At 42.8% G+C, this 22,543-nt stretch overlaps 3 protein-coding genes across 13 annotated transcripts in view; 1 reads left to right on the forward strand and 2 right to left on the reverse strand.

Annotated features, from left to right (window-relative positions):
* Positions 1-325: 325 nt before the first annotated feature.
* On the reverse strand, positions 326-6,671 carry MKRN2OS (MKRN2 opposite strand). 4 transcript variants are annotated; one of them, XM_075053096.1, is made up of 4 exons: positions 6,328-6,653; positions 6,005-6,054; positions 4,931-5,093; positions 326-1,499 (listed from the first exon to the last, which is right to left on the reverse strand). In XM_075053096.1, exons 1-4 carry the CDS (start codon positions 6,531-6,533, stop codon positions 1,280-1,282), a joined length of 639 nt encoding a protein of 212 aa, XP_074909197.1. In that variant the 5' UTR covers positions 6,534-6,653; the 3' UTR covers positions 326-1,279. The 4 variants fall into 4 exon arrangements, with proteins under 4 accessions (XP_074909197.1, XP_074909201.1, XP_074909200.1 ...); XM_075053097.1 differs by having other exon boundaries at positions 1,281-4,493; positions 6,328-6,671; XM_075053100.1 differs by lacking the exon at positions 6,005-6,054 and having other exon boundaries at positions 337-1,499; positions 6,328-6,558.
* Positions 6,565-22,543, forward strand: part of MKRN2 (makorin ring finger protein 2) — a 42,944-nt gene continuing 26,965 nt past the window's right edge. For 2 of the 4 annotated variants that reach the window (XR_012653850.1, XM_075053095.1), the window contains exons 1-8: positions 6,565-6,723; positions 7,129-7,257; positions 8,878-9,056; positions 9,849-10,153; positions 11,688-11,902; positions 13,507-13,617; positions 15,799-15,943; positions 16,585-16,740. Coding sequence is in view for 3 of the 4 variants with exons in the window: in XM_075053095.1 (XP_074909196.1) it covers positions 6,698-6,723; positions 7,129-7,257; positions 8,878-9,056; positions 9,849-10,153; positions 11,688-11,902; positions 13,507-13,617; positions 15,799-15,943; positions 16,585-16,728 (1,254 nt within the window). In the remaining variant the exon portion in view is untranslated. Of the gene's footprint in view, positions 6,724-7,128; positions 7,258-8,877; positions 9,057-9,848; positions 10,154-11,687; positions 11,903-13,506; positions 13,618-15,798; positions 15,944-16,584; positions 17,105-18,256; positions 20,371-22,543 lie in introns of those variants that run through there. The other 2 variants (XM_075053094.1, XM_075053093.1) reach the window with 2 other exon arrangements.
* Positions 20,516-22,543, reverse strand: part of RAF1 (Raf-1 proto-oncogene, serine/threonine kinase) — an 80,106-nt gene continuing 78,078 nt past the window's right edge. For all 5 annotated transcript variants that reach the window (XM_075053091.1, XM_075053090.1, XM_075053089.1 and 2 more), the window contains one exon: positions 20,516-21,671. In XM_075053091.1, the coding sequence (XP_074909192.1) occupies positions 21,531-21,671 (141 nt within the window). In that variant the 3' untranslated portion in view covers positions 20,516-21,530. The remainder of the gene's footprint in view (positions 21,672-22,543) is intronic.

The raw sequence follows: 22,543 nt of genomic DNA on the forward strand, positions 1-22,543 counted from the left end.
CACTCAAAAATAGCATACCGTAATTTCTTTTTGTAAGCCAAATCCTAGCTGAAGAATTCTGACTTGCAGTAGGAATGGGTGGATAGGAGGTCTCTAACAGCAGCAGAATTGCGTGTTTCGACCTGGTTGTCTCTATTGTGTTGTGGTTTTTGAATATGCTTTTAAAGAAGCTGTAATTTAGAATTTAGCAAGAAATGGAAGAACACAGGAGGTGGGGGAGTATGTTAAGCCTGGTGTATGGAGAGTACTGAGGGGGCGGGGTTAATGCAGTTTGTGTATACAAAAATATAAACTAGATGTGGACATAACCCTAATCATTTATCATTACTTCTCCATCTTTGAGAAAACAGGACTTACATCTAGACTAAAACCAGCTTACTTTGCAGAAATGAGCAGAAGGAAAAAAAGCTGAAATTATTTTGTTAAACTGGAATCTAAGTAAATAAATTGCACAAAATTATGGACTGCAGAATTTTGACCTCAGCATACACTTCCATGTAATGTACAATAGGTAAAAGTGCTGTTTGGAGGACCTTTTTCATTTCTTTTAACTTAAATTTCTTTTTGTTAAGTTCTAAATTTTTAACTCGAGAGATAAATCCTGAGGAGTCTTTCGCTTATTACAGATAGTAACAGATACAGACACTAAATTATTATCTTTTAATACTAAGCGTTTGTCTTGGTTTGAGGAATAAATGTGCAAAATGTAAATAAGAATTGGAAAAGAAATATATCTGGCAAAGAGGCTGCATTAATTTGTTGTTATATTTATTAGTAATTAAAGTAGATGAAAGTAACTTCGCATGTGGTGAATCAGCATTAAGTCATGGACTTTGGATTTCAGCAGCACACAAGCAAAAATTCCCTTTTTTTCATCTATCAGTAAACAAATGTGACAGGAAAACAACATTTTGGTTTGCTACAGCTTAAGTTACCACAGTTTATTTGTTAAAGCCCTTCATTACACAGCAGTTAAGATGTCTAGCCTTAAATGTCTTGGTGGGACAGAGCATATAGCAAATGTAAACAGGAGAACCTTTTTCCACATGAATAGTTCCCATTTAAATTTTCTGTAGTACATACATTGTATGCATGTTGTATCATTCAGATGGGCAAGTTCAGTTTCCTGATCCTTCCATGATGTGCAGGCTAACATGTTAAGCTAATTGTTTTTAAATATATTAGTAGATCATGCATCTTAAACCCTGAGATTTGGAGTCTTAAGACTTCCTTTTCCTATTGCATGTTGTAGATGTTTTTATACAGGAACTTAAAATTTTCAGCACAGTTTTTCTTGATCAGGAAGGGGTACAATGTAGAAATCATTAGCTGTTAGCTCCTGATGCAGAGTAATGTACTTGGAAGCTTTCTTTGTCTGTGGGATCACAAATTTCTCTGTAAATTCACTTTTACTCATCTGCCGTTTTCCTTGTGCAGTCAGCACACTGTTAATGAATGCCAGCGCATACGTGTAGCAGTTGTGGTCATGTTCGTCATACCTAGGAAAAATATCTCATTGGTAAGAGTTAGCGCTAATCCATTAATTACTGTGCACGGAAGAATATTTTACTGAGTGAAATAAGGAAGTGCATGCTCTCCAAGAACTATTGCCACCTTCCTTTAATACAGGTGTTTAAATACATTCTATTCATCACAAGTTGTACTTTGCAGCCAGGGATACCAGAAACTGAGCATGAAAAAAAAAAAAACAACAAAAAAAAGGCAGCTGCAGCCTTTACAATAATGAGTTCTTATTTTTTATATTTATTTGGCTTTTACCTTGTTAACCTTTGTTCTTCCATGTATTGTTACTCTCTTGAAAACTTCTTCCTGCAGCAGCGATGTTAACTGTGTGCTACTACATGCACTTCTTTCAGAGTGGCATTAACTTGGAAGCTTACTTAAAATCATGTAAATTCTATCACTAATATATTGATACAGTTGCTATATGGTGTGCCAGTTGTACTCCCGTTGGCAATTATTTGTGCCAATTGTGCAAGGCCAGAAATACTAACTGAAGAGCAGCAGCCACTATTTAAGATGTTCTTGCCCCCTTTTTTTTTTTCCCCCACTACCCTGCCCTAGGAGCATATGGTACTTACCTGTTCTTTTCCCTGTCAGAATGTTTCTCAGATTCTCCCAAATGCTTCATGTTGACCACTAACAACTTCAGTAATTTATTCCACTCCCTCACCACATAGTGCTGCTTTTTCCACTGGCCCTGTGTAACTGCATTTGATACAGACCTGCTCAGACTCCTGTTTGCCATCTGCCTAATCCTCAAGATTCTTCGGTAACTGCCTCATCCTGTGTCATTTTTCCCTTGTTCTTGTCCTGGTTTCAGCTGGGATAGAGTTAACTGTCTTCCTAGTAGCTGGTACAGTGCTGTGTTTTGAGTTCAGTATGTTGATAACACTGATGTTTTCAGTTGTTGCTCAGTAGTGTTTAGACTATAGTCAAGGATTTTTCAGCTTCTCATGCCCAGCCAGGGCACCTGACCCAAACTGGCCAACAGGGTATTCCATACCATGGGATGTCCCATCTAGCTTAGGAACTGGGAAGGGGGGGGGGCAGGGAATCGCCGCTCGGGGACTGGCTGGGTGTCGGTCGGCGGGTGGTGAGCAATTGCCCTGCGCATCATTTGTACATTTCAATCCTTTTATTACTACTGTTGTCATTTTATTAGTGTTATCATTATCATTATTAGTTTCTTCTTTTCTGTTCTATTAAACCGTTCTTATCTCAACCCAGGAGTTTTACTTCTTTTCCTGATTTTCTCCCCCATCCCACTGGATGGGGGGGGAGTGAGTGAGCGGCTGCGTGGTGTTTAGTTGCTGGCTGGGGTTAAACCACACAGTCCTTCTGGCCCCGTGACTCATTCCTTGCCTTGTACTGTCAGTGGCTCCATGATTGCCACATGGACTCTTCTGTGAGGCTTGCCTGTCAGCCCTGGGCATTTACAAGGTGTTTTTGCAGGATCTGAGGGCTATGGCTGTCAAAGGCAACCCTGCGACCCTGAGCCCAGTTCAGGACAGCTCACTGTCTTCTTCAAAGCTCTTTTAAGGGTATCTGAAGTGACCTATGAGCTCCCATTCAGTAAGCAAGCGATTTGCTAACGGTCTACTTACTTTACCAAAATAATTGTTAAGAAAAATAATGATGAGTAACTTCAGCAGTGGCCATCATCACTGTGCAGTACAAAACCTCTGAAAATGACACTGAAAAAATTGTTGGGTTCACCAGCTCAGGGCTGAGCCGGCAGAGAGCCGCAGCACGTCTGGATAACTTTTACGAGTACACAATGCTTTCCTGAATCAGTTCCACAATTAAGCAAAGCACGTAACACCTCATTTCTGTTTGCACGCTATCTTTGTATTTATAATGCAAAAGATTCTGTAATATACTTCTTACTACCCTCTGTGTCTTCCAGTTAGCACCTCATTTTTGGGAAGTGTGTCTTTATATCCCGACAAGCAAATCAGTAATTTAAGATACTGTCGGTCATGGCTGTGGCTGCTATTCTTTGCTGCTGTTATATACCATCCTTCCAGTAAATGAAAAGCAGTCAGGAAAATTAGAATCAGGCTTGGCCTGAACCCAAAGGAGTTACAGGGTTAGTTTAGCGCAGTTCCTCTCCACTGAAAAAATAAAGAGTTAATTTAACATCTTAAAAAAAAAAAGGTTGGTTTTCAGCAGTTGAGGGGTCACTGGTCTATTTGTGGAAAAAGTAGGTCACTTTGTCAGGAGGTGGCAGATGGAGGACAAGCAAAGAAAAGCTTGTAGAAGAGATGCACACACCTACCCACCTTCTACCAATGCTTTTTTGACATCAGGTTAGTTTTCATAATAACATTAAGGCACTGGGAACTGCTTACATACGAGACGCAAATCCTATTGGCTTTACAAGTTCCACAGACATTTTAAAATTACACTCTAGGTCAAATTCTTTCATCCCCTGGTATTAGGAAGATAATACATTATCTCTAAAATTTTAGAGTCAAGCACATAACTGAATTGCTAAAACCTGCTTTTGATCTTTTGTGGGTTTTTTTTCTTTTATATAAGATGACATCAACAGACATGCTCAGAACTGTGAGCAACAGTTCACAGAACTATGCTCAGACAGGCTGTTTGTTACAGGTACTGTTACTGATGGACAGTTCGAGGACTGGTGTTTTGGAAAGCAGGCTGCTTTGTCATCAGCAGGCGTGGTGATGTGGCAGTGCGTGTTTTAGCTGGGCTGCGTAACTTGTAACTGTCATCAGGCATTCACTTCAAGGAAAGCTACAAAGAACTGAACGTTCTTGCTGGAATGTACTGGTTTAATTCAAAATATGTGGAAGTCTTTCTGTATTTAACTATCCAAAGCAATGTTAGGAACCAGCTGGAAGAGCTGGAAATGAGCCTGACTGTGTTTCCCATTTCTGATCACTGACAACAAAGAAGTCATCTGGATGTAGGATCTGGGCAAGAATCCCATCAGTGCAGTCAGCCTGTAAATGCAAACACATCTAAAACCGTTGAAACCGAGAAGATAGCGTTGCAGAATTGCGCCTGGGCTTTTCTACTTCTGTACTCAGCAGCGTACTCTTAAAGGTAATGTTTCATTGAACTGGGTTTTTTTTATGCAAAATTCTTTTGTTGCTGAAGAAAAGTTCCCTCAAATGATCCCTTGTTTTAGAGCTTTAACATTCCAGCAGATGCATTTGTTACTTACAGCTTCAAAATACTCCCTTTATGTTTAGCAAGGCCAGTAAGTTTCAAGACGCCTGGCCCAACAGCATTATTTAGACTTGTTTGTTAGAAATGTGTGTTCTAAAAGAGCAAGGCTCTGAATGAACCACAAGCCTCACAGGGTCCAAAATGGAATAGCCCAATTTACCATCCCAGACTAAAAACTCCTATTGCATCCAGCTTTTAAACTACATACCTGTGAGGAAGCCAGGCCTCTCCCACAGAAAATTCCTCTAGGAGCTTATCCCACTGCTGAAGAAGCCCAAACATGTCTGGCTGTACTAGTGGGATACTAATGCACTGTTCCCATCCAGTTTCAGCTCTGTGAATGCCCTCTTCGTTGTAATTATACACCACGCCTGAAAACAGAGAGCAATACATTGTCAGGTGGCACTGCAAATCGGAGCCATATTCTTTTTCTTTTTTTTTTTTTTTTTTAAAGTGATGAAAGCTACTACTAGTTTTCCATACTGCCATTCTTTCCTAGACTAGCTATACCATAGCTTCCCATCAGTGGCCTTCTGTGGCTACAGAGCAGAAAATGCTGTACTTGCTTTTATCAAGAACCTGTTCTTATTTTTACAATGTCATTTCAGCAGTCTTTTGATCATGAAAGCAACTTAAGGACAACCAGGCTTCTTTTTTAACCCCCCAAATTAGACCAGCTTTATATTAAACATCTGAAGTGAGATTTTGCAGGCTGTGCCTACTCTAGGAGAACCTGATGCGGCGTTTAACGCGGCTTTTTAAAATTTTGTTAATTTGTTTTTTAATTAGGGGTATTTTTAGAATTAGCAAAAACTGCGTTCAAGTCAAAATTTCCTGTAACTTCTTTAAAGAAGTAGGCTGCCTAGCTTTCTATCTCCCCGCGTCCGGAACAGAAGTCCCCCTGTCAATTCCGTTCCGTGCCCTGCGAAGAGCGGTGCGTGGCTTTGACTCGAAGCTCTCCGTGCTCACTGCTGCGAGGCGAGGGAAGCTCCCGGCCTCCAGATTCTCTGACCTTTACGCGATAACTCTTCTGTAGCCAGCAGCCGAGCTCCGGCTCCGACACCCGCCGCACGCCGAGGAAGAGGGAAGCACCGGGCACCTGGACGTCGCCGCCCGCGTTTTTAACAGGTACCGGACACCGCCGCAACAGCGGAGGCGGCTCCGAAAACCCGCCGGGCGGTTCAGGTAATCGCGGGCCGCCCTAAACGGGGGCGACGCGGTCCGAAGACGAGGTACGGGGGACGGGCGGTGGTGTGGGAGGCAGCCAGCGAGCGCTTTTTACCGTGAGTACTGGTGATGCCGACGTGCAGGTCGGACTCCCCGTCGTAGCCCCTGAAAGAAGAGCGGCGGTGTGGGCGACGGCCGCCGGCCTCCTCCCCCGTCCCCCTCACGGACAGACCCCCGCCTCGGAGCCGGCGGCACTCCTCACGCTCCCGGGACCCACCGGGCGGGCGGGAAGGCACGACTTTTACCTAACCCCCCCCCCAATTTTCCTCTCCGGACGGGGCTGGGGTCGGGACTTACAGGCTGGTGGAAAGGAGGCGAAAGCTGCCTTTCCCCCGGGACCCCCGTCCCGCCCGCCGCGCTCACCCCGCCCGCCCCTACCCGAGGAAGGTGCCGGCGGCGGGCCGGAGGAGGAAGGCGCGGGGCTGGCGGTGTCCGTGGCGGAAGGGGCTGGGGAGGCGGACGGGGGCGGCGGGCAGCCCGGCGCCGCGCAGGGGGCGGCCGCAGGCGGGGCAGCGGGAGGGCGGCCGGCGGCAGAAAATGGCGGCCCCGCAGTGCCGCACCCGCAGGATGGCGGCCTCTGCCATGGCGGCGCGGCGCTGAATGCTGTCCGGGCGGGAGGGAAGGCGTTGCGGCTCCGCCCTTCTTCCTCCCCCGCGGCTGAGCGGAACCCCGGAGCGCGGCGCGGGGAGCCGGCCGGGCCGGCGGGGCGGACCGGGCCGGGGCCGGGCCGGGCCGGTGCGGGGCGAGGATGAGCACGAAGCAGGTGACCTGCAGGTGAGCGCCGCCGCCTCGGCCCGGCCCGGGGCCGGGGCTTTCTGACCGGGGTCTGCTCTCCCGGCCCGGCCCGGCCCGGCCGCTTGGGGCCCGCTCACGGCGAGGGCAAGGTCGCGGAGGCCTCTCCCCCGGCCGGGCCTGCGTGCCGGCCCCGTCCCCCGGTCCCGTCCCGTCCCGTCCCGTCCGCCGGCAGACGCGGTTTCCCCCGCCCGGGGAAGCCGGGGGTCGGCAGCGGCAGCCGCTCCGTCGAGGCCCCCCTCGCCGGGGAATCTCCGCTCTGAGGGAGAAGCGGGGCCGGGGGTGCGCGGAACCGGTTTCGGAGCTCCCTCTGGCCCCTACGCCCGTCCTTACGCTCGTCTTTCTTGCCCCAGCGGGCCTCTCTGACCAGAACTGCTTCTCCCCCAGGTACTACGTGCAAGGAGTGTGTCGGGAGGGCAGCAAGTGCCTGTTCTCTCACGACTTGTCGACAAGCAAATCCTCTACGATCTGCAAGTACTACCAGAAGGGACAGTGTGCCTACGGAACTCGGTGCAGGTAAAGACCTGACTCGGTTTGGAACAGCGAGTTCAGAAGAACTGGGCGTAATAATCGCGTTCGGTCAGCGGTAAACCCCGGGGAATCCCGGATCAAGACGAGATGACAAAGGGAATCAAATAGTATGTTAAATGTGAGCTTTTTCTCCCAGTACCAAAATCAGCTTGTGCATCCAATATTATAGTTGTACTCTGTCTTGGCTTCAGAAATTATTTTACTCTGTGGAAATTAAACTTCAGGTTTCACAAATGTTTTTCATCTGGTTCTTACTATACTGAGACCTATGAAATGCAAAAAGCAGAGCCTGCAACTTCACATGAAATAGCATTTGGCGGCACAGTTTGCTTTCCGTGTTACTGAAGCGGCGGGAAGCAGGCAGTGTTTCGGCAGTGCTTCACTCAGTTCTCCTGTTGTAGCTTGTAGCCTCCTTCGTGCAGATTCTAATACACAATCTCAGGGACTTTCAGCTCTGTCTTAGAGCAAAGTGTTTTTCTCGTGCTCCCCTAGGTTTGGTGGGAAAGCTGAACGGTACCACGCCTTTTCCTGAACTCTTCTGGTTAAAACTCCTTGAGAAATGCTCTAGTAAACGCTACCGTGTTAGTTAATGTCATTACATTCCACCAGGGATGTGCCAGAGGTGCCTTCACCCAACAGCAGCAGGGGATTTCACGGCATTGCTGTGATTGCAATGGCTTAGCTATATTTCCTTTCCTTCGCTTAGTTCATGATACCAAACTTGCTTTAGGAGATTGAACATTGGTGATTTCTGCAGCTTGCGTTAGCTGCTCACATTGAACTGGTAGTGTGTGATGTTGCTGATGGCCGTGTTATTCATGGGGACCACATCATGCGCTGACCGGACCGTAACGATGGCTGTAAAGCATGTTGCTGTTTTACTCCAGCTGTTTTGCTGGAGTTTGGGGTGCTTGACACACATGAGCGATTCACAGGAATGGCATGTCTGTGGGCGCGTACAGGTCCTAAGTACGGGACCAGAAACAGATACGGAGAATATTTTGTTCCCATCAGAAATACTCTAGTGTTCAGGTATGTCCCTGGTTTTACTGGCCCAGCCTCTTTACTGCAGTGATTGCTTCTGCTCTGCTGCTGGAGTATATTTCCACAGCTTTACTGGATGTTTCGAGTCCTTTCCTATCCCATGTGCAAATACTACATCTTCTCCTGTGCTGTGGGAGCACGAAGTCTGAGTGTGGCTGCTTGCAGGGGGAAACTGAGATCACGAAATGTCACTCCTTCCTGCACAGCGTTTTGATGTTGCTTCTCTGAGAAATGCCAGCAAACCTGTTTGTGTGAGGGGATGACGAAGATCTAATTTAATATGCACATGAATAATATTCTTTCAGCTAGGCTGGGTGTCTCTGGAGAAGAAAATATAGGTGTGCTTTCAGCAGCATCCATTTTTTTGAGACTGAGAAGCCTTTTAGTCTGGCTTTGAAAGGAACTGAGCAGTTCAGTCAACTTGTCAGAACAATCCTTTAAAAAAAAAATAAAAAAGTAGCTGTTCGGTTTTATTTTGTTTAAATATTCATCAGGGCAGTGTCCTGCCACTGTGCCAAGTTTAGCCTTTGTAACACTTGTTCTGTGTTTTTCCTTTCGCAGGTATGATCACACCAGACTTCCTGTGTCGGGGGGTGCAGCAGCCCCTGCGCCGCCTCCCCTCTCATCGGCAGCACTGCACAACCCTCGCCATCCTCCCGAGCACAGCGCACCGATAATCAGGAGCAAACTGCATGAGACTGGCAAACGGGAGAAGAAAACACTAGTGCTCAGGGACAGAAGTGAGTGGGAGTGCTGCTGTGCTCATCCTCTGTGATGCTTGATAGGAGTTAGGTAGTTTTTCTCCTTTTATTACTTGAGTTTCTTGGAGAGCTGGAGAGGTGCGGTCAGGCTTCCTACCCAATGAGGCCTCTTTCCTGGAAGCGTTTGTGCCTGTCAGTACCTTTTAATGACCTTGTCTAGCTGACTGGCTTTTAGCCTGGTGTTCTCTGAAGGAAGGTTTTGGTTTTGGGGGGTGGGTTTTTTTCTTTTGAAGTGGATTTTTTGGTTAAAATCTCTCTGCCCCTCAGATCTTCTTGTGCATTTTGTTCTCAGCATAAGGGCATTTGAAATGGTGAGAAACCTGGCTGCTTTGTGCCGGGGTACCTGGCGTGTGCTTTGTGGAGGATTGTGCCAGCCCGTAGGAACACAAGCACAGAGACATCCATCCACGCCTGACAGGCAGGGCAGAGGAGCCAAGCCCCCCTGCCGCCTGCACGCTGTTCCTACCTTCCCCTGCTGTCGCACTGAATGGGCCAGTTGCCCTAATGTGAAATTAGAGGATTTTTTAGCCTATTTGTAAACAGAAAACAGCTGAAGAAATCTTAAAATCAAACTTTTCAGTAGGTAGTTTGCGAAAATTCTTATGATTTGTGAGCAAAAGGAGCTTAGAGATGAGATTTCATTGAGAAGAAAACTTTTTCTAAAAAAAAATCAACCAAACTGGTAATCACTGGAAAGAAGGTACATGAAACTTCTTGTGTGGGTTTTGTGCAGTGCCTTGTATGGTTCATACTATGTTTCTGTTTCCTAAGATCTGTGTGGCTTGAATGAAGAAAAGCAGAAACCCAGCACTGCAAGTGATGTGGTGTGTTGCAGTGACCAAAATGATAATCTGGAAGTGAAGCCCCATTCGTATTTGGAAGCTATTTGCAGCGGACTGGAAGATCCGGTAGCTGGAAGCTCCTGCGCTGTTGGAGAGCAGCTGTGTCCCTACGCTGCAGCGGGAGCGTGCCACTTCGGAGATCGCTGCCTTTACCTCCATGGAGACGTGTGTGAGATATGTGGATTGCAAGTACTTCACCCTTACGACCAAGAACAGAGGAAGGCTCATGAAATGGTAGTATTAACTTGAAATCCGTGTGAGATTTGCTTTGCTTAGTGCGGGATTTGGTTTGTTTGCTCTAAAATCCAAAGATGTGTTATGTAGAAGAGCCTGTTGTTCCAAAGAGCTTTTGTTTTATTGTTTATCTAGCTATAAAATGATTCTAAGAGTGGTCTGCTCAAGCATCTTGGCCTTAATTGGTAACGATGATGCAGATAGCCTTTTACAGCAATTTCTTTTTTTCCAGTTTCATCCTTATTGGAAACTTGCCTGCAGCCTTCTCCCAGAACACCCTACAACTCTACAAGGAAAATGTCCTTGGTAGCTTACACAATGTCTCAGTGGTACATTATGTGTAGTGGGGAAGAGGAGTTGGGGGCTGCTGGTGCGTTCGGGGAGATCACCCTGCCTGCCTGCTGAGTCACCTCTTCCGATGTCTCCTCTTGGTTGTGGCTGATTTCAGGGCAGGGTCAAGTAGGGTCAGACTGAACGGAGCACAAGGATTTTGGAGCTGAACTTGAAGTAAGACAGCTGGAGGGACCGGGTGAGGAATTGGTTGACTAGAGATGGGCTTAAAGGGCTGCTCTTTTCTCTGCCTGGCTACCAGATTTAGGTCAGGGCTGGTCACGATCAGGAGTTCTCAAGGCTGAGGAAGAGAAGGACCAGCAGTGTTAGTGGTTACCGAATCGGAAGACTCTCCAGAGCCTGGAGTAGAATCCAAGGGGTTAAAAACCTCAGTTTTTGTGCAGTCAGCATATACTTGCAAAACGCACTGGTGCAAAACGCACTTCTCCCGAGAGCTTGTTGATAGCTGGCACAGTGTCCTGTCAGCGCTGCTGTCAGGCGCTCACCTCCAGAAACAGAGGTGTGTGTTGGATGAGAAGGTGCACTGGTCAAAATGCTGCTACTAAGGTGGAATTGTTTTGTGTGCTTTATTATTATTATAATTTAAAGTCTTTTAAATTTATTTTACTTGTCATGTCCTGAGAACTTTGAAACGTAAAACTATCCAGGTATAACCACCAGCTCACCTTGTAGTGCTGTGAGAGTGTGAATTGGTTATTCATGGTCACTACTGGGATACTGCGATGAGAGGTGCTGTAGGAAAGCCTGTAATAAGAGACTAATTCCTTAGCTAGGTTAAAGCTTAGTATCTGGTGAATGAGTGTGGCCCTAATGATAAGCAGAGTAACATCCTGAGTGTGGGACCTTTTCTGGACCCTGAATTAGATGGTTTCTAGGGGTATTTGAAGCACCTCCTTGTGCAATACCTGTTCCGTGACAGAGAGATAGAAAGGTGTAAATGAAGAGTGTTTAGGCAGCCTTACTTCTGATACTCCTGAAGCTGCAGAGAACGCTGAAGGGGTGAAATACATGATTGATTTTAATGTTCTTAAAATTAAATTATGACAATGAAAGGTAGGCATGATGCTCTTAATCAGTGTATCTTGTTTTTCCTGTAATAGGTCCCTTTCATAGACACTTTTGTTTTACAAGGAACAGGCTGATACATGGATTGCAATAACCGATGACATCTCTCCCATGACAGATGTGCATGGCGACATTTGAGCACGACATGGAGAAGGCCTTTGCCTTTCAGGCAAGTCAGGACAAAGTGTGCAGTATCTGCATGGAAGTGGTGTACGAGAAACCGTCAGCCTCCGAGAGGAGGTTTGGGATCCTTTCCAACTGCAATCACACCTACTGCTTGTCTTGCATCCGGCAGTGGAGATGTGCCAAGCAGTTTGAGAATCCAATCATAAAGTAAGTTGATGTTAACCAGAGTCTCTTCTCTGTGGCCTGTGTCAGTGAGATGGGCTCTCTGGTGTGCTTTGACTTGATACAGAAATAAAATTGGTGACAAGGGATTCCGTAGTTGTAAATATTACCATACCCATTAATAAGATCTGAGGTCAGAAAATCCTGGTCCAAGTGCTGGCAAATTCCAGGACATTGGAGTGTGGCTATGAGAACTACCTTCAAGACCAGAAGGATGCATTGGGTATCCTTTGGTAACAGTTTACTTACATGCTGCCGTCCTGTATGGGAAGAGCTTGGCCCGTTATAACTTTGCCCTCTCTCATTGCATTGACGGTGGGGAAAAGTGCACACGCGTGGACTCTGGAACAGCTGAGACCTTGTTAACCTGTGCCCTTCACAGAAACCTGTGTGCCAAAACAGGAACTCCTTTTTTTCTAAGTGTGTGCTTAATTACTGGATTTTTCTCTATAGCTTACTCAAGCAAAGTGTCCCACTACTTATGGATTTATCTGTACCTGAGTAAATGCCTTCATCTTCTAGCTCTGTAAAAATGTATTCCAAATATGCCTCTCCTCAGATGAGAGAATTTAAAACATCCTATTAGGGCAATTTCCTTTTTTGAGCATCTCTTTGAAAACTCTCTCAAGTTACAGGCATGCTGAGGAAAAGGTGGGAAATATTTTTTCAGTCTTCTGCCAAAACAGACTTTTCTGCGCAAGTTTCATTATAAATGTAATTTAAGTGAACGTTAGCTCATTAGGACATAACCTGTATTGGAGTCAAGCTTCTGTTGGACAGGTACTGAGATATTCTGCCTACAGCAGGGACTGCAAGTTGTTTGTTTTTTCAGAAAAAGCACCCTGGAATCCATTTTGAGTATGGATTAACTACTAACACAAATTCTTCAAATGTTTTTTACGTTTCTCCACAACAGTGAACATACCAGTTGTTGCAAAGTTAATCCAAAGGAGGGACTTGGCTTAGTTCTAGAAGCACTGCCTGCTGGGAGACAAGGTGTTTTATGGGACTTGGGGGGGGGGGGGGGGGGGGGTGTCCTGGTAGGTAATAAAGCCATTCCTAGGCTTGTTGAGGTACCTGAAGTTGCATATTTGATTCTTGGTCTCAGTTCCTCATGTAGAAATCCATCTCCTAAAACCACTAAGTGAACAACTGATCACTGCTGGTAGAAGTCAGATCACATTTCAAAAGGCTTAGAGACCTTCCTTTGTCTTTTTTCAACTGGTTTGGCTTTCTGCTGCATGGCAGCTGCAGTACTCGTGTAGGAGTTACGACTTATTTCTGCGTATTGGGAGTAGCAAATGCAGTTTACTCCTGCGTATTGAGGAAATACCTGTTACTTTTGTTCAAGTCTAGAAACAAATGCAAGGTAGCACAAGCCCTGACTGCGCTGAACTGTATTATTTCAATTGAAAACTACTAACAAATGTGCACGTGTGCTGTACTAATGTGTGAGGAGGTCTCTGCTGCTTCGAGTGCGACAAACCATTTCCCTTTCCCGCAGGAAACTGCTGTTTCTGGCAAATCTATTGAGGAGTATCATTCTTGGAAAGTAAAAGAGCATTGCTGTTTTGTCTTGATCCATTAAGGTCTTGCCCAGAGTGCCGTGTGATATCCGAGTTTGTCATTCCCAGTGCATATTGGGTAGAAGACCAGGAGAAGAAAAATGAGCTGATTGAAGCATTTAAGCAAGGAGTGGGGTAAGTTCAGTAACCACACACACTGTTTACATTGTCCTTAAGATAGATAGACTAAGATGTAGTCAATCGAAGTGCCTATGTTTTTAAGCTTTACGTAATTACAAACCATTCTACAGAGAACTCGTAATCTCTGTTAATGGTTTTATTTAACTTCGTGACTGCCACGAAAGGCTGTCACGTAATTATAGATCAGAAATTATTCAAACTCACTGTGCTCTGAAATGTTGAAGCTATTTCAGTTTGCTTGCCAAAATTGGCTTCATGTGTTTTCTGTTGATCCCTTAGACATGATTGCCTGGAAGATTGTCGGTTACTGAGGAAAACAAACAGGGAAGGAAAATGTATGAGTCTCTTGAAATATGGGATAAAAATTCATGGGGCTTTTGCAGTGTCTGCTGGAAATGGAAAATACTACATGACTGCATTCCTTTTATTGTCTAATAATGATTTGCCCGCTGCTTGGAGCGGTGGGAGAGGTCTGCTGACGGGTAGTTTTACAGCAGCTTTGCGAAGCTGTGCTTGCCTGGAATGTGTAAGGGCTATGTAGCTCGCAGAACAGTAATCTTTATTTATCTATCTCCTTGCTCACTCTTTTTAAGGTAAACAAGCAGAGCTGTGCTTGACCCAAGTGAGCGATGACTATTTTGTTGAAGGTTGTGCAGCTTTACTCTGTGATGTGCGCTGACCTTTAAACATGCCCTTTGGAGTACAGAAAAAAACAGGCCTTACTTAAATCTGTGCAGAGCTGCTGCTACTAGCTTTTCAGCTGCTGGGGAAGCTTTAAGTCTCTGAAGTCCTGTTACAACACAGCAAAAGAATTGCTGAAAGCAGCACTACTCCACTAAATGTTTAATCCAGCATCTGGTCTTGTTTTATCTTATAGTCAGGCAAAATATTTGAATAAAATTAATCACTTTAAACTGAGGTTCTTCAGACACAGTTTGTTTTCAATACCCTATTGCTGTTTTGGTTCTTCATTTTAATTCATAAGGACTTTGAATTGTGAGGGTAGTAAGTTGCGCTCAAAAGCCTCAGCTTAGTGCAGTTTTTAAACGGCCACGTTGTCAGTGAGGTAAGCTTTCGTGTTATTGGAACAGAGGTGTCAGGTCATGTTGGAAGTTGGGTTTGGCTCTTGTCAACCTGTTGTACAGAAGAGAATACAAAGAGGGGTTTTGTTTAAGTGCTTAGCTAAGACTAATACATTGTGTTGTAGCTAACAGTCTTTGGTACAGAAATTCTATGGATAGATCTCTTGGCAGTCAGTTTAACCTGAGGATTTTGTACTGCATGGGATGAAAAAATGCTAATACAATGCCAATAAAGTGGACTCTAAGAGCAGGGGTCATGCCAGCACAAATCCATTCTGATTTATATGCCAGTGGAGGATGAAAAAAGTCAGATCCAGAAACCTGGAAGTCACAGACCACCTGTGTTCCAAACCAAGACAAATTCATTCTGCTTTTAATGCACTGCTAGGTTTGGGGGGTGGGGGGGCAGTGTTATTGTTGAGCTTTTTTTCCCCCCATGTAGTTGCTATTTGATAGACTGTATCTATGTCTTGGAACCAGTTTCATCACTATTTGCATATTAAGGTTACAAGTTCAATTGCATTTTCTCTGTACTTTCCTCTTCAGCTGTTTTTCATCGCAGAACAATCCACCCACCCTGAATACTGTTGTCCTACCTTTGTAAGGAACACCTTTACAAAAACTTGCTACACAGCTAGAACAGCTTGATTGAACAATAAAGGCGATGGAAACTTAAATTAACAAAGTATTGTCATAGAACTTCCAAAGGAGATGATGAGGAACTGGTTCCTAAAAATGTAGTGGTAAAAAAATACAGGAGAGGAATGTTGCTAGAAAAATAGCATTGTTCATTATGATGACAATGCATCTGTGTAGGATTGATGACATTCTTTGAACATCCTTCAATTTCCATGTCTTAAGATAGTTTAATTTTTTTGACATGTGATGCTGTTCTTTTATCTATGTCTTTGTTCGCTTTTAATAATCTCTGACTGCTGTCAATGAGGGAAGGGGAGACCAAAACTCTCCGTGTGTTAACAGGAGCAGTACTTTGCATTACTGGCTAAGGATGAGATCAGCAGTCACGGAGAGTGAACTGTATCTACTTCCTTACTAGCTGAAGGCAATAACTCCCTCTTTCTAATTAAATCAGGAAGAAACCCTGCAAGTACTTTGAACAAGGGAAAGGAACTTGCCCGTTTGGAGGGAAGTGTCTTTACCTTCATGCTTATCCAGATGGGACACGAGCTGAACCTGAAAAACCAAGGAAACAGCTCAGCTCTGAGGGGACTGTGCGGGTAAGGGAATACTCCAGTCAAGTGCAATTAAAACCACGTTTTGAATGTAATGTGTATTACTTAAATATGTTTCATACCACACAGGGCCTTGGAGAGGTGTAGAAAGCACCCATCAATTTTCCTTGAGGCAAAGGTTTGTTATTAGGGAAAGGAGAAAGCATCTTTCATTTTATAGCAACAATTTATTACCATTTTATTTTTTCAACCAACCCTTCTCACGGCAAACCTTTCTTCAAAGGAATTCTGCCGTTAAAGCTTTCACCTACAGTGAAAGAACTCATCTCACTTGCCTGCATACAGCTGGCACTCAGACCAGCTGAAAAGGTTAAAGCCCCAGAAACATGTTATGGCTTAGCCACCACCCTGCATGGTCCAGGCAGGCCTACCCCTTCAATGCAGATACAGCTCGTTAATAGTGGCTATTTTGACCTCACTGTATTCATACTGTAACACTGAGTGGTTGTCACTTTGAATTTAACAGCAAATGTTGCTAAGAGTATTAGTAAATCCTAGCACAAACCCAGCTTTTGAATCTGAACTTCTGACTTTTTAATGAAGAAATAAGACAAATAAGGGAAAATGTTTTGATGGAACTGTGACAAATAATGCTTCATGCTTAGTCAGATTTTCTTCTATTCCAGTTCTTCAATTCTGTTCGTCTGTGGGACTTCATTGAAGACAGAGAAAATAGGACTGTGACCAGCACAGACGATGAAGTAACAGAACTTGGAGAACTTTTCATGCACCTTTCTGGGGCTGATGAAGATTCTGCTACTTCTCAATAAAGAGAACTAAAGGTGCTTTCATTTATAGCAATCTAGCTATTTATTTAGCAATGCTTTTACTTTCTACAGCACAGCTAGAATGAATGTGCCCTGTGGCTTACTTGTGCAGTCCTGGTAAAGTTTTCAGATAGTTTTTGTATGGCAACAAAACTACTAAAATATATTTAAAATGTTACATTGATTGCATGGAAAAAAAATCCCTTAATCCCAGAGGGTTTTCTCCCTCTTTGGCCTAACATATGCTGTCTTGTGAGCTGAGTGGTAGTGTAAATACAGCTCCTCTCTTACCATTTAAAGCTTAAGCTGTTAAAAACTGTTGCTAAATCTATTTTGGGTGGGTTTTTTTTTTTCCCCACTAAATCAACTAAATCTATATCTACAAAAAAACCACTGGGAATAAATAATGGTCAGTGTAGCTTTTTCTTCCTTAAAAAGGAGATTTAAGAACTAATACATTATACCTCAAAGTAGTACCCAGAGTTCAGAATAAAGTTTACCCTGTTCTTACAGTGAGTGTTTCAGTAGTGGGGCCTGGACACTGCCTGGCTCTGAAAGACTGTGCCAGTTACGTTCCTACCCTTGTTTTAAAATCATTAAAGAGTACAGGGGCAGGAAATGTCTCTCAGAGCACCTGTTATAAAGCAAATACAAGAGTACTGATTAATATATTCAGACAGAGCAACATTGGAGTCACAACATGCAGCTGAATTAAACTTAGAGCACAAATGGGATTTTGGAAACTGTATAATGAGAGCAAGTAGTTACTTTCAATAGCCATTGCAACCATAATAGTTACATTTTTGTTCAATTTAATTAGTTCAAATGTATTTAACCAGAAGGTAAACCTTCGGTCAGTTAAATGAAGTAGCCAAAATTAAATGAAGTAACTAAGTAATTTTCTGATCTCCTTTTGTCAGTGATCTTATAGTTTGCAACTATACAACATAAATAATTTGAGTTACAAAAGAAACAGTTTTAACTGCTGCTTTTCTTAACTGAACTGTGTGGCTGATAGATACTTAGGCCCTTCCATCTCCATGTACCTCTAGCATAGTGAAAGACACCTTTCTGAAGCTGTAATACAGTCTCAGAACAGCCCCCTTTCTGTGTGGCTCCAACCCCTAGATGAGCTGGCAGATGCCATTACTAAAAGCACAGGCAGAGGGCCAAACATTGCCCACTTAAGTGACATTTAAGGTGGCTGCAGTGCAGCCTTTTGCCGAGGCTGTCTCCAGAGTGCTCCCTGGCACTCCTGCCCCAGACAGTACTGACAGCTGGCTCCTTCTCCTCTTTGTCAGGAAGCCTCTCTCCAGGTTCCCATTTGCCTTTTTCAGATTAAGGACAGCAGTGTTAAAGGCCCAGGAGGTGCGAGGTGTAAGGCACATTTCTCAGCTAACAGAATTGCTACTGAATTTTATTTTTGTTAAAAATTTAATTTGCATTTGTGTTGCAAAAGCAATTTCCAATTTGATTGTGAAATTTGATACAAGGAGTTAAATCTGCTAAGTCATTTGTATTAATTTTGCAGTGACTAAAAATTCAGTCTGGACACAACTGAAATGGCTACTGAGTAATATAGCATTAAAATACTTGAGTGCAAGCAGAGTTTTCTCAAGCACATTCAGCAGACAATCTTCAAGTAAGTAGAGGGTCAATTTAACCACTGGCTTGAGGGTAAGACTGCATACCCTTGAAAAGTTGCTTGTCTGCTTGAAGACTTGAACTTTTTAGAAGGCTTGATTGTTGAGACAACAGAAATTACTTGTATTGTGAAGCAAAGTATATTTAGAGACACTTGTGCAGAAAACCTTACATCAGCACACCAAATAGGGTGCTGCTTTGATGGCTAAAAACTAGGATCTGGGTCACTGTCATAAAGCAAACAGCAAGAACCTTAATCTGGGATTCAAACATTTTTAAATGGCACCAAATTAGTGACTCCAGGATTATCCGCTTCAACTGTTGGTTGGCATTTCTGAGTCAAAACTGAAGCTGAGAAACATCCTGGGTGGAAATACTACCTTTCTATAAGGGTTCCAACAGAAGAGGGAGAACTCCTCCCACGTCTGCTGGCCAACAGTTCCCTCAAATTGAACATGCAAATATCGCTCTCTATTCTGACTTAAGAAATGTAACTTTTCCATAATTAATTTCCCCCCTAGAGTTAATTTTTAACAATGCTTACTGCAATGTCAGGCCTTATCTTCATCGCTAATTACAAAGGTGAAGGAAAATGAAGTATCACTACAAGAGATGGAGTACTCTGAAGATCAATGTTCAAGAGCACTTGCCCAGGCATACTTTCTACCCCAAAATACTTAGATAGCCCTTAGCCTCCCCACAGAAGCTTGTTTCTAGCTGGTCTTGCACATTTATTTTTTTTTCCCCAGAGAGAAATATTTTCAGTAATAAAATATACTCAAAAAAAGTCAATGGAGAGGATGTTCTTTACCTTAAACAAAACATTCCTGATTTACCTGGTTTATGTCTTTTTGGGGCAAAGTAACAGTAGTCTGAAATAAAAAAGATAACTTCTTTTTCAAAGCTACCTAGGGACAACATAAACAGAAGTTTTAATTTGAAAGCAGTAAGACTTAGAAACTCAGACTTTTTACATTCTTCACTTAGCAGCTTTCACCTAATTTGACATCAAGTGCTGGTCAAAATAAGCCTATTCATCAAAAATATTTTAATTTTTCAAGAGACACATAACCTGTTTTAAAAACCAGGAGTTAATGGTTTCTTTTTGGAAATCAGAGCTAAAGTAAAAGCAGCTTACCATTTATCTTTTTTTTTTCTTGTTCTTATTATAATGAAGGTAAAATGAAAGATAAATGACTTTTAGAGAGGGTTACAGTTAGAATACCAAGAATATTGTTGAAAATCATGCAGAACTATATAGAACAGTTTCCTTCAACCCTCAATTTACTTTTTAGCAAGCAAACTTTATGATCATGCTCAATTATCACCTAAGCATTAATATTCCACACTTCTTATAATATCATATGATATTCTGAGGACAAACAGTCTAGATATTTTTTAAGTATGTATCTGGCTTATGTACTTCAAGTTCCTTTGCCCTTTCACATTGTGGGTTTCTTGCTTGCTGCAAATACGAAGCTGAAATGGCTATTTGAACATTACAGACAGTTAAGAGTTGCACATGTAAGCTGTCAAAATTAACAGCAGAAGTATTTTGCCTGACAGCTTTTAGGCAGCTGTTTAGATGGAGATAACAGTGGTTACAGACATCTTGTCTCTTCACTCACTAGACCTCAGCAATGTATTCAGTTCAGAGCCCCATACTTACCTGCACACACACACAGACACAAAATCCCAAGCTTCCATTCTTTCCCTAATAAACATATTTAAACAGAATGCTATTTAAAAAATAAATTCTTAGATTAAACCACCTAGTTTTTGTCATCTATGGAGTTCAGCCAAGACAAAACTCTCACTTCTACCTAAGTAAACAACAGGTTCACAGAAGATAAAATGCAGAGCAAAAATGGTGCAGTTAAATAGCTTGATAGCACATCAGGGTAGGTATCTTAAGTAGATGCTGCTGAGAGATTATTTTACAGTAGAATAAAAACCATCTCATAATGGAAGTGATTGGAAACCTATAGGTTGTTATATCAAGTGTGTTTTTACTTGAACTGCTATTGCCTATCCTAGTAACTTTTAAAATATTATTCAGAATGTCACTTTCTGAGGTTTTCACATCTAGATGTACATATCAGAACTATGGATTACTACATTAAATGATGACATTGAATCTGAAACCTAAAATTTAATTTATTTTATTAAAATAAGATAATCAGAGGAACCTTGGCTTACAATAAATGCATTTTCTCAGGAGCAATAAAAACAAAATTAAAACCCAAATCAGCAAGAAAAACTGTATATGCTCAGTTTCCTCTTGATAGTGCATCTCTTGGACGACAGCTTCAGATGGGATGAAGACTATGCTCATTTTGCAGAAGTATACAGATAATGTTAATTAGCCTTTTCTCAGCCACAAAAGCCTGTCTTTCTGCACTTACCACCTCATTGGGCTGCAAGAAACAAGTCAATAGTACCAAAGTAAGCTGCTTAAGTTACTGAAGATGACCATAGCAAGACTGGCTAGCTTCCTTCTCTGAGCAGTACAATTCAGAATATATTCCATTCTTTTGCAAGAGTTTTTCTTCTATGTGCAAAACTATTGCAAAACTATTTTGTGTTGAATTAGCATTTTAACTTATTTCATTGGCTTGATGAAAGTTCTTAGGCAGGAGCTGATTTCCAGAAAGTTTTTTTCCACTTCTCTCAGTCTTGTTTGCAGATACCCATTTCAGGCAAAACTCCCCCCAACTTGAAGTGGCATACGGCATGGGGCAATCAAAGAGCACCATAATGCATCTTCTTTCCTCAAATGCTGAGGCAAGCCATCCTTGCAGTAAAAAATACCAATTTATCAACAGATTCAAATCAATCCAGAAACACTGCCAAAGAAACATCCATCGCTTCTGTGTATGGGAAAAATAAGGCTCAAGTGCATCTATTAAAAAAATAGTAATAGATCTCTTGATTTATAGTCTGTTAACTGTCCCAGTAAAAGAAACTGTAGAAAAAGGCAATGTGGAGCTGTGTCCCTGCAGGATAAGAACTGCAGAAATCCTTAGCAGCTTGTTCTTAAAACTGGGACGCAGATAATCCTGCTGGCACTGATCCTGTACACTGAGGCATTAAAAGCACAACTTCTGTTACTTCTGTTCCTTTCCCATCACTGGAGAGAACAAGGGAAGGGGAGCATGATCCTAAAACACGGGTAGTCTTGTCGACGTTAATGTGCATGAATTTATGTCCTCTGTGTGGGCAGCACGATGCAGAGATGGTTCAGAAGCACTCCGGTTGATTTTGGGTAAAGAATGTTGCAACAATTCAATGGACGACAGTATCTGAGGGAAACACAAAATTAAAAGGCAGCTTGTTAGACAAGCAACTCTTTCTATTTAAGTCTCAAACCTTCATTTGTTACAGCTTTAAGTGTATCTTTAAGAACAACAATATACTATGTGGAGGCACTGAAAACAACACTCGAGGAATACTCCAGTTTGAATAATCAAACTCTGCCATACAGTTTCATTGCTATAAGGAGTCTCGCTAAGTTTCAGAGGATGGGAAGATACTTTTCATTACCTCACAGACATTACAATCCATTAACAAGTATCTATGCAATTCTCCAACAGAGTAACAGGGAAAGAATTGCATCTTCTGCCTAACAGTCTGTTTACAAAACATTTAGAAAGAGCTTTTTAAACAACAAAAGTTACACTTGGTTGTAACAGCAAGAAGTTATTCTTCCAAAATCTGCTGATATTTAACTCCAGCTATTTAATGAGTATAAGAAAGTACCTTCATCATCCTCATAGTGCCAGGAAAAGGTAAAGTATCCTTTGTAAAAATACCAAAAATTGCTACATGAATTTACGCCCCCCGGTGGATTCTGTTTGCTTGTTCATAGTTGTGGGGAAGGAAAGGAGGAATAGCCTCTCATTTCCCTCAAACCTACACTAAAACAAAATGTAAATACAAAGATAGGTTTGATTTTTATTGTGTTAAGGTGGGGTTTTTTCTTATCTCTAAAATGGGTCAGCTGTTGAAAGCAAATTGCTCTAGTGTTAGTCTAACACTGCTTCAGGCTGCATGCATAGTATTTTTAGTGACCTTTACAGGAACTACATACAATCAGAATTACAAACTGTCTAGGGGAGCTGGGTTATGAAAAAATGCACATAGGAACAAAGATAAAAATAAGAAGCAGGCTGCA

The sequence above is a fragment of the Buteo buteo genome, chromosome 21 (assembly GCF_964188355.1).
Source record: "Buteo buteo chromosome 21, bButBut1.hap1.1, whole genome shotgun sequence".
Classification (NCBI taxonomy): domain Eukaryota; kingdom Metazoa; phylum Chordata; class Aves; order Accipitriformes; family Accipitridae; genus Buteo; species Buteo buteo.

Excerpts from the sequence above, each read along its gene's own strand:
- MKRN2OS (XM_075053096.1), bottom strand. The coding sequence starts at position 6,533 with ATGGCAGAGGCCGCCATCCTGCGGGTGCGGCACTGCGGGGCCGCCATT. Across the intron at positions 5,094-6,004 it reads CGGCATCACCAGTACTCACG|GCGTGGTGTATAATTACAAC; the intron begins GTAAAAAGCGCT and ends CTCTGTTTTCAG. Across the intron at positions 1,500-4,930 it reads GAGGCCTGGCTTCCTCACAG|GTATGACGAACATGACCACA; the intron begins GTATGTAGTTTA and ends TATTTTTCCTAG.